The 10,900-nt window shown below is 39.3% G+C and overlaps 1 protein-coding gene across 2 annotated transcripts; it reads left to right on the top strand.

The window, feature by feature from the left end:
- The first annotated feature begins 4,111 nt into the window (after positions 1 to 4,111).
- Positions 4,112 to 10,682, top strand: LOC103710493 (LRR receptor-like serine/threonine-protein kinase GHR1). Of its 2 annotated transcripts, XM_008796214.6 has the most exons (4): positions 4,112 to 4,445; positions 4,596 to 5,894; positions 7,638 to 9,188; positions 10,016 to 10,682. In XM_008796214.6, the coding sequence occupies exons 2-4, from the start codon at positions 4,826 to 4,828 to the stop codon at positions 10,597 to 10,599; spliced, it is 3,204 nt and encodes a 1,067-aa protein (XP_008794436.3). In that variant the 5' UTR covers positions 4,112 to 4,445; positions 4,596 to 4,825; the 3' UTR covers positions 10,600 to 10,682. The 2 variants fall into 2 exon arrangements, with proteins under 2 accessions (XP_008794436.3, XP_008794435.3); XM_008796213.6 differs by having other exon boundaries at positions 4,303 to 5,894.
- Positions 10,683 to 10,900: the final 218 nt, after the last annotated feature.

The raw sequence follows: 10,900 nt of genomic DNA, 5'->3' as shown, positions 1-10,900 counted from the left end.
TCTATAAATAAGGAAGAGATTCCATATCTTAGCAACACCAAATTAAAGAAGAGAATTGTAAGAACTAATGAAGCACTAAGTGAGTAAACTTAAGTGCACCCATTAAATATTTATGAAGGATATTGTGCCCACATAAAAGAGGATTGAGAGAGAGATTTCTTCATTATATTTTGGTGATTTTCAATGCATCTAGATTTGATTTAATCATACTCATCCTTTTACATTTATAAATAACAAAGAGGATCATAGTTTCCATCCATATCTTAGCAACACAAAATTAAAGAAGAGAATTATAAGATCTAATGAAGCACCAAGTGAGTGAACTTGAGTAAACCCATTAAGTATTTGAGAAGGGTATTGTGCCCACATAAAAGAGGCTTGAGAGAGAGAGATTTCTTTAATATATTTTGGTGATTTTCAATGCATCTAAATTTGGCTTGTTCAAGTTCGACCTTAATTCTCCTTCATTAGAAGTATACTTCAAGAAGAACATAAAACAGTACGTTGTATCTTGCACTATCAACTATTTGCATTAAGCAAGGCGAATCCTACTCTAGAAAGCACCTTCAACAGTGATGCCTCCAACCGGATAACACCATAACTCAGTTTATTTTCTTCTATATATACAGAAAGCCATTAATTAAATAATCAAGATAAAATAATAATCTAAGATCCCCCAACCTAGGCCAAATAACAAACAAGGAGACTATTACATAAATTTGGCTTTTGCCCGTGGATCACGTTCTGCCACCAACTTTTACTACTTTTAAGGGGATGCCCACGCCTTCCCCAAGAGCATGGCTCACGAAAGTCCAAGGCGCTCACTGCCACGCAAAAAAAAAAAGTTTTTGACGCGGATACAACATTACGTTAGAATGAAATGATTCTTTTTTTCTTCTATAAGCCCCGCGTAGCAATCCCCATTGAGCCTCCACCCCATCAGAAAAATGTTCGATACGGGCAGAACTGACCATGTGTTGTGCATGCCGGCCGTTTTTACTCATACCCTCTCTATCCGTAGGCCCAGCTCGGTTACCTCTCTGAGCTTCGGAACGATTCCTCCATGTGAGTACGTCATATCTGGCACCACCGAAGCTATCAGCGAACCAATAACCCCTCTCACCCCACGTGTCCGAGCGGGGAGTATGCGATTTCTATATTTAATCGATGCCCGTGCGTTTCGAACTCGAACCGCATGGGTGAAAGTAAACGCTCAGTACCACTAAGCTACCACCTAGTGGCAAAAAAAAAAAAAAGATTCATTATTTCACCTGATGGTTCGGGGGCTTTAACAAAGTAATTCCCACAATCAATGTTAAAAAAGATCATATATGATTGCGGTCTCTCTGTGAGGTGGGGTCAACCCATGTCTTGATTGGAACACGAGTAATGGAATCCTGCAATAGTATCGAAATCTATATAACGTACAAAAAATATATGACAAGTTTTGTCTCACTGTCTTGGGGTGTGCAGTGATTTGGTTAGTCTTATAGTGTAGTTTTGATTGATGTTGTTGTGGTTCAAATCTGACCAGAGGGTGACCATGTTGGAGGGGTCGATAGAGCTGCCGAAAGGTTGAGAAAGAAGGTGAGCTACCTCCTGCACAACGGTGTACCTTTACAAAGCCTCACCGGTAGCTCCAGTGAGGACCCTCCGATGCTCAAGTTAGAGTGAAGCTTAGTTAGCCCAAAAAAGATTCTTTACCTGGTGGGGCTATTTATAGTCCCTATAGAGGTGCCTATATGGTGGAGGTATGGCTCGTTCTCATAATGAGAGGGGTGGCTTTAAGCCAAATGGCGCGTAGCTAGAGTTAAAATAATCTAAGAGCCAAAATATTGTCGTTTGGATGTTTCTATAGAACTAGACAAAAAATACTGCCGGATTTGTAAGTTGGGCCATCCATTTAAGCATAGCTCTATTAACTAATATACTTTGCAAATCCTATGGAAAGAGAAAAAAAGATCTTTCATGGATCTTTTTTTTCTTCCTGCAATCTAAAAGCTGGGATTTTCAACTTAATCCCACAAAAATATTCAACCAAACCTATATATACTTGTTACTCTACGTTTATGTTTTTGTCCAAGTCTTTGAATTATTTTGCCCTCTTTTTTGTATCACTACTTTTTTCATATGCTTTTCTTTATTCTAAACTTTGTAGCATGGTTTAGATTTCTTCAAGGTATGGCCATCTTCACTACAGACATCTCTAAATTGATTGATGTGAAGTTCTACCCTATATGTTCTCTAGGTTAACAAGGCCATCCATTTAAGCATAGCTCTATTAACTAAAATACTTTGCAAATCCTATGGAAAGAGAAAAAAGATCTTTCATGGATCTTTTTTTTCTTCCTGCAACCTAAAAGCTGGGATTTTCAACTTAATCCCACAAAAATATTCAACCAAACCTATATATACTTGTTACTCTACGTTTATGTTTTTGTCCAAGTCTTTGAATTATTTTGCCCTTTTTTTTGTATCACTACTTTTTTCATATGCTTTTCTTTATTCTAAACTTTGTAGCATGGTTTAGATTTCTTCAAGGTATGGCCATCTTCGCTACAGACATCTCTAAATTGATTGATGTGAAGTTCTACCCTATATGTTCTCTAGGTTAACAAGCATGTGGTTTATTACTCATTCATTCATTCTTTCATTTATTTATTTATTTTATTTATTCACCGATGTCAACTCCAATTTATGATATGTTATCTTAACTCTTAAAAACAAAATTACAGAAATAGACACAAAATATGTTTGGTGCTATTATTTTTATTTTCTATTTTTTAAAATTATTTTTATTATTGCTAGAAGAAAATAAAAATAAAAAAAATACTTTTTATCTTTTAAAAAAATATGAAACTCATGATTTTTTGCCACCACCATCAATACTCTTCCATTAATATTGCTACCACCTTGGCCATCACTACTGCTATTGTTATCATTGTCGCTGTCACTACCTCTGTTACTGCCCTCGCTGCTACCATCGTCATCATATTTATCACATCACCTACCACTAACACCACCATTACCGTCTCCACCACACCACCACCGTCATTGTTATCATCTCTACCATATTGTTGGTGTCATTACCACCACCACTATTGCTACCACCTCCACCATTATTACCATATATCCACAACTTCGCATTCGTTATCTTTATTATCTTTTCTATACCACTATAATATCTACTACCAACACCTTCACGATCTCCGCTACCTCCACTGCAACTACCACTATGCCTTTCACCATCGATATTTTTTTTTTGAAAATACATATTTATATTTTTAGATTAAAAAAGTGAATAAAGTATTTTTTTTATTTCTAAAACTCAAAAACTAAAAGTAGTGCCAATTGGCATCTTAGATTTTTTTTTTTTTTTTTTTTTGCATGTGAACCTAAAATTTAGATCTTTATTCCGTTTTCATAACTCTTATGTGCTGTATCTAACATTTTAGTTATACAACAAAGTTAGTTTGTGCAGCAGTCATTAACTTGAGTGATTGGATGACTGGTAATGGAAGTCTAGTTCCAGACCTAATTAGATATCGTATTCAATTCCTAATTGACCCTTTTAATACTCCTTCCATCTGGTTTCTGCAATCTGAAGTTTCCATGACACTACAAATAAAAAAACAGCCCCTTTCCATGATTGTTAGTGATGGTCATAATACTTATAATGAACATAGTTTACATAGATTTCCCTAGATCAAAATAATTTAGAAATAAAAAAAACAAAGTTGCAGATGACAACCAATAATAAAAAATAATAGCAATATTCACAAAACTCATTATCTATCCAAAAAAAAAAAAAACTTTCTTCAGCTAGTACAAAAATGACTCAGAATCTTAGGTGGGCCAGTCTCCACTGCCGCAGGAGAAACCCTAATTCCAGAGACTGATATATTATATTACTCCATTTTAAAAAGACCCACTGCTTTTCTCTCTCTAACTGTGGGGAAAAGGGAAAGAAAAAGTGGGTAATATATTAAGAAAAAACGGTGTGGAGTCAAAAGCCCCCGATATTAATTAATTAGCTGGATTTTAGAAGCATTTGGGGTCCACGAGGCGCTCATGGCCTTTTGGCGGGGAAAGCCTCCAGTATAAACAAAAAAGCAGCGAACGGAAGCACCAGCAGCCCATTTTCCGATGCTCCCTCTGTCTCTTGGAAGGGAGGAGTTCTAGGGTTAGGGTTTCCTTGTGAATTAGGGTTCTTGTTTCTTTGTTCTTTCCTAGTGGGATTATTGGAAGATTCTTTTTCTTCTCTCTCGAATGTATCGGGCGGGTTGGGATTCAATGGCGGGGTGTTCGCGGGCCCGCGCCGTTCATTGAAAGCCGGAAGCTTTTCTAGATTTGGTCCCTCGCGGCGGCGGAGTTGTTACCCTCTTAATGCGCGAACCCCATGTTCTTATCTCGGAGAAAAAAAAAGGTCCCTCCTTTTCTTGTCGGTAAATCTCTAATCCCTTCTAAAACTCGCCGGTTTTAGCTGTTTAAAGCTCGAATCTCGGGAAAAGCTGACGTTTTTTGCTCTAATCGCTGTTAAAACTCCCCATTGCTGGTTAAAAAGAGGATTTTTTTATTTTTCCTTCTGCTGGCAGAGGATTTCTATTCGTGTAAATAGAAGAATGCCAGTGATTTCATTGTGTAGCAAATGCGCGGCGTTAGATTTCATTGAAAAGGCACCATTTTTAGGGTTGGTCTTGTCCAATGAGAGCTTCGGTTTAATACTCTTCGCTGGTTCTTCCCACCCCCCTCTCTTAGCTTGACATGCTTCAGCTGTTGGTTGATTAGCAGCATTTTTTGGGGTTTGAAGAGAGTTAGAGAGGGAATGATGGGGCTCTTTAGAAGACTGTTGGTGGTATTTCTTATTGTAGTCCCTTCCTTGGCGCAGCTCCCCTCGCAAGATATCATAGCCCTCCTCGAGTTCAAGAAGGGGATAACCCATGACCCCACTGGCTACATCTTGGAGTCGTGGAATGAGGAGTCTATTCACTTCAACGGCTGCCCTTCATCCTGGAATGGCATTGTGTGCAACGATGGAAATGTGGCAGGTGTTGTTCTCGACAACCACGGCCTCTCTGGCAGTGCTGATCTTGCTGTGTTCGCCAAACTTACAATGCTCCTTAAGCTCTCGATGGCCAATAATAACCTCTCTGGGAGGTTTCCTGGCAATGTGGCCGCGCTCAAGAGTTTGAAGTATTTGGATATCTCCAACAATGCATTCTCTGGGGTGCTGCCTCAGGATATTGGGGTGCTTCGGAGCTTGCAGAACCTGTCGTTGGCCGGGAACAACTTCTCTGGGCCTTTGCCTGACTCTATTGGGGGGCTTGCCTTGATTGAATCCCTGGATTTGAGCCACAACTCTCTCTCTGGTCCCTTGCCTTTGTCATTGAAGAGTCTTAGGAGCTTGGTTTCGTTGAACCTCTCATACAATGCTTTCACAAAGAAGATACCGACTGGGTGGGAAGGGATGAGCAGTCTGGAGGCATTAGATCTGAGCTGGAACCAATTGGATGGTGGCATTGATTGGAATTTTCTCATGGACTCGAGCGTTGTTCATGTTGATTTTAGTGGGAATTTGCTCACCAGTTCAAACCCAAACGAACTAAAGTTTTTGTCAGATATTTCGGAGACAGTTAAGTATTTGAATGTGAGCAATAACCGACTGACCGGATCGCTGATTGAAGGAGTCGAATTGTCTACTTTTGGGAATTTGAAGGTGTTGGACTTAAGTTATAATCAATTATCAGGAGACCTGCCAGGCTTTAATTATGTCTATGATCTCGAGGTTCTAAGGCTAGGGAACAATGGCTTTTCTGGGTTCTTACCAAGTGCGCTTCTGAAGGGGGATTCTCTGGTTTTAAGTGAACTGGATTTAAGTGCAAACAATCTCTCAGGTATGTGGATTTAACCATTGAAACTTAAAATGTTAATTACAATTATATATCTTGCCTATGATTGCTCAATCAGTAAGATTGAATACGCTTTTTTGTACAAGGACTTAAATATTATACTTGAGCATAATGTAATCTACAATATGATATATGTAGGTCATTTCTGGGGTCTGTCCTCAACTTTAGGAGTTATTTTTCTCTTCATATTAATTTCTTAAAATTTCCTTTTCTTGTATATTCTAACATAGACATAATTTACAGTGGGCACAAATTAGTTTAAATTAGAATTTTAGGTTGGAAAGTACTTATGAATTATTTTCATTTATAGTTCAGTTACTTTTTGCTTATCATAGGAAACCATTATAATTTGGTTAATATACAACATATGTCTCTTCGGAGACATCTGATAAAATTGGTTAATACACAACATATGAATGATCAGTTGGCTTCTCATTTTAGTTGCATCTTTTGGTATGACCGTAACTATTCTTACGTGTTTGACTATAAGGTTTGTTTTGTTATGTGAATATGTAAGCTAATGGAATATATTCACTTGGTGAGAGACTATTTTAAATTTACTCCTTTCTGATCTTCACAAACTCTCACCTCGTATTCATTTTCCATTTTAAATATGAAAGTAATCATGGAGTTTCTTTGGAGAAAGCAAAATAATCTGCGGGGCCGGGAGGGAGATCGCCTTGTAAGTCTGAATGATTTGGAGTATGTGAACTAAAGATGTAGTAGGTTGGAGAAAGTGGTTAACAGAAGAAAGAAGATATCTTCACACTCAAACAGATGCAGAAATTTGAAGTACGATATATTTTATCAGTTGCAGAAGGAATTGTAAGAAGTTTAGTTATATGAGGCTATCTACAAGAATCTGTCTATGTATGCATACATGTCAAGCATTGTGGGGAATACACAGATGCTTGGGGGCTTCCCTTCAAGGGAGCACATAATGAAATGAAATTGAGAATCATTTGCTGCTTATGTGCTCAGCTTATGCATTGGAATTTTATGTTTAGGGTTCCTCCAATATTAGACTCCTCCATTCTGTCAGTCTGGCTATGGTCAAGAAAAGCATTAAGCTTGGAAAATTTTCAAACCCTTCAACTTAATTGAGGACGACGAATCAAACATCAGTTTTAAAAAATTGCTCCATCTTTTATTTGTGATTATACTATATGAAAATATATAGACAATTCAGTCTTACTCCTTAACTGAAGATTGTAATATTGGGCTTCATAAAAATTTCAGATCCAGTCATTGTTTAAAACAATTCTCTTTAATATTTCATGGGCCTAGGTGGTATCTTATGGTGTTGATGGGGCAAGGGTTTCTAAATTCTTAGGCATGCAAATGGATTTATTTATAGTTCCTGCATCAGCAGTGATATTTTTTACTGTGAAGCTTGTCCACATCAAACACAAATACTAGCAGCCTTGGAGAAAGTGTTCTTTGGGAAAATAGAGTAGTACAAATTTCACTGTTTAGTAGGGAAGATTAACTATCGGCATATGTTTTAATTCAAAATTATTTAACTTGGTTTTTGTCTGTAAAGCCACTCACTGCATGCGGGGTGTGACTTAAGGGAAAAAGTTGTAGATAAACGATTCAAAACAAAGCTCAAGTAACTCGACTCATTTTTTCCTCGTTTTTTGTTAACAATTTGACATCTCTAGTGACATCATTCAATCCACTTGGTTTTCACATGCAGACTGACATTTTCTTCTGTTAACCTTGCAGGACATATTAATATGATCACTTCAACAACTTTACGTGTCCTTAATCTTTCATCTAATGCTATTTCTGGAAAACTTCCATTGTTGACGGGAAGCTGCACAGTTTTAGACCTATCAAAGAATCAGTTCACTGGAAATTTATCTGTAATTGTAAAATGGACGGATAACCTTGAATATATTGATCTTAGCGAGAATCAGTTGATGGGACCCATTCCAGAGGTAGCCTCACAGTTTTTACAACTTAATTACCTCAATGTCTCCCGTAATGCTCTAATCAACACCATCCCAGAAGTTCTTGCTCAGTACCCCAAGCTCACAGTACTTGATCTGAGCTTTAACCAATTAAGTGGTCCTATTCTAACTGACTTGCTGATGTCATCCACGTTGCAAGCGCTTTATCTCCAAAACAACTTACTTGTGGGTAGCATAATGTTCTCATCATCTTCATCCAGGAAGCCCAACCTTGTTGTGCTTGATATTTCTGGCAACCGTTTTAATGGCAGTTTTCCTGATGATTTTGGCTCCTTGACCGGTCTGCAAGTGCTTGATGTTTCAGCAAATAATTTCTCTGGTCCTTTGCCACCTGCTGTCACCAAACTAATTTCCCTCACTTCCCTTGACATATCCAGAAACCACTTCATGGGCTCCCTGCCAGCAACTTTGCCTGGCACCCTTGTATACTTCAATGCTTCTTATAATGATCTATCTGGAATTGTCCCAGCAAACCTGAGGAAGTTCCCAGATTCCTCTTTCCATCCAGGAAATTCTAGGTTACAATTTCCTGGTGGCCCACCTGGATCTGGCAGTGCTCCACCTGGAAGTCCTGGTCACAAGCCAATCAGACCTTTAGTTAAAGTTGCAGTTATAGCTGCTTGTGTTCTTGCTGTGGTGATTCTAATCCTTTTAGCAGTTCTTTTGCGTCAAAAATTCAGTTCAAGGAGATCTCAATCAGAAAAGGTTTCAGATAAAAATGTTCAGAGGTGGACCTTGCCAAATACTGCAGGCATCAAAGGCAGGGAAGCTGGTGGCGCATTGGTGGTCTCAGCTGATGATCTTATTGCTCCAAGGAAAGGTTCTTCATCTGAGATAATTAGCCCAGAAGAGAAAACGGCTGCCATGTCTGGCTATTCACCATCCAAGACCAGCCGCTTCTCATGGTCACCAGATTCAGGGGAAACATATCCACAGCGAAATCTCGGTAGATTGGATGTCAGGTCACCTGATCAGTTGACAGGTGATTTACATTTCTTGGATGAGACAATCAGACTAACACCAGAGGAATTATCAAGGGCACCAGCAGAAGTATTGGGAAGGAGCAGTCATGGGACTTCGTACAGGGCGACACTAGATAATGGTGTGTTCTTGACGGTGAAGTGGCTCCGAGAAGGGGTGGCAAAGCCAAAGAAAGAATTTGCTAAAGAGGCAAAGAAATTTGCAAATATTAGGCACCCTAATGTTGTGGGGTTGCGAGGTTACTATTGGGGACCCACCCAGCATGAGAAGCTTATCTTATCAGATTACATTTCACCTGGAAGTCTTGCTAGCTTTCTTTATGGTATGCTTTCGCTATCCTGGTGTACTAACTCCCCCATAACTTGTTTAACATTTAATTATGATGGTTAAATTTGCATGCCGGGAAAAGTTTTCTTGGGAAAATGAAGGTGGAATACACATATTCTTCTTTTTCCAGAGAAGAAATTTCGATAAACAAACTAACAAACCATGAAGGGTGTTTCTTTTACAGGGTGTTTCTTTCTTTTCACTTTCCAAAAACTTGTGGTAGTCGTGTCTCACTCATCTGAGTAACACATTACTTTTCCCGTTTCTTTACTTGGGATGATTTATGCATCCAGTAGCAGATGCTAATGTTGATACCTTGTTTAGCCTGAAGTTTTTATTGAGGGCAAATACTCAGCAGGATAAATTATATGAAATAGCGGTTTCTAACTATGTGTTTTTGTTAGTAGTTTTCTTTTAGAAGATCAGTTTTTCCCCTTTTTCTTGTCCGTTTCTTTTATTTTGGTTTGTTTTTGAGGAGTGCATTTAGTTTTCTGAAACAGCTCTGTTTGTAGAACTCCCTTAATGGTTTGAGAAAAATAAAGGCAACCTTTCTGACTGTGGTTGCATGCACCATTACTGATACTGCAGACAGGTAACAGATGTTTTGGTATGTTCTGGTTTTGGGAGAGAATTCTTTTTTCATTTGATTATCTGAATATCTATTTTTGTTCTACCATACTTCAATAGAAGCTTTCTTTTAGCCTCAGTGATATCTAATCCTTGAAAAAAAAATCTCATTAAAATAGCAAAACTGAACCAACTTTACTGTTTTACCATTATGAAATCACAATATGAACTTGTTATTTGATCCATTACTTTCAGATAGACCTGGAAGAAAAGGCCCTCCATTAACCTGGGCCCAGCGGCTTAAAATAGCCGTCGATGTTGCACGTGGCCTGAACTATCTCCATTTCGACCGAGCTATCCCGCATGGCAACCTCAAAGCCACCAACATACTACTGGATGGCCTCCACCTCAATGCTCGTGTCGCAGACTACTGTCTCCACCGCCTGATGACCCAGTCCGGGACCATCGAGCAGATGCTGGATGCCGGTGTGTTGGGGTACCGTGCCCCAGAGCTGGCGGCATCCAAGAAGCCATCTCCATCCTTCAAGTCAGATGTTTATGCCTTTGGGGTGGTGCTGCTGGAGCTCCTGACAGGCAGATGTGCTGGGGATGTCATCTCAGGGGAGGAGGGAGGTGCTGACCTGACCGACTGGGTGCGGCTGAGGGTGGCAGAGGGCCATGGTTCAGATTGCTTCGATCCAGCCATGGCCCCGGACATGGCGAATCGAGCAGCTGCCAAGGGCATCAAGGAAGTGCTAGGGATAGCTTTGAGATGTATTCGCCCGGTTTCAGAGAGACCGGGTATCAAGTCTGTGTACGAGGATCTTTCATCCATATGAGGCTTTGATTGAGCCCTGTGTGTAGCACTGTTTTTTGGTAAATGCGAGTGCTGGCCTCGCCTTGATGCCTGGCAGGTTGCTTAGCCTGGAGCTTTTTTTCATGGTTCTCATTACTAATTTTACCTGTTTTATGTGTTCTTGTTTTGGAAGGCAGCATTTGTTTTCTTTATAGGTGAGGGCTCTCTTGGTCTGAATTCAGTATAGATGTTAAAGCCATGGAACTAGTGAATGCATCCCAATACTGTTGGCTCGCCCTGCATCATGGAATTTAAGGTTTTAACAGCAAATTTGGATGATTGTG

Source organism: Phoenix dactylifera, chromosome 9 (genome assembly GCF_051530095.1).
Source record: "Phoenix dactylifera cultivar Ajwa chromosome 9, Ajwa_hap1_PhDact_Kaust_v1.1, whole genome shotgun sequence".
NCBI classification, from domain to species: domain Eukaryota; kingdom Viridiplantae; phylum Streptophyta; class Magnoliopsida; order Arecales; family Arecaceae; genus Phoenix; species Phoenix dactylifera.
This window is presented reverse-complemented; position numbering and strand designations above follow the sequence as displayed.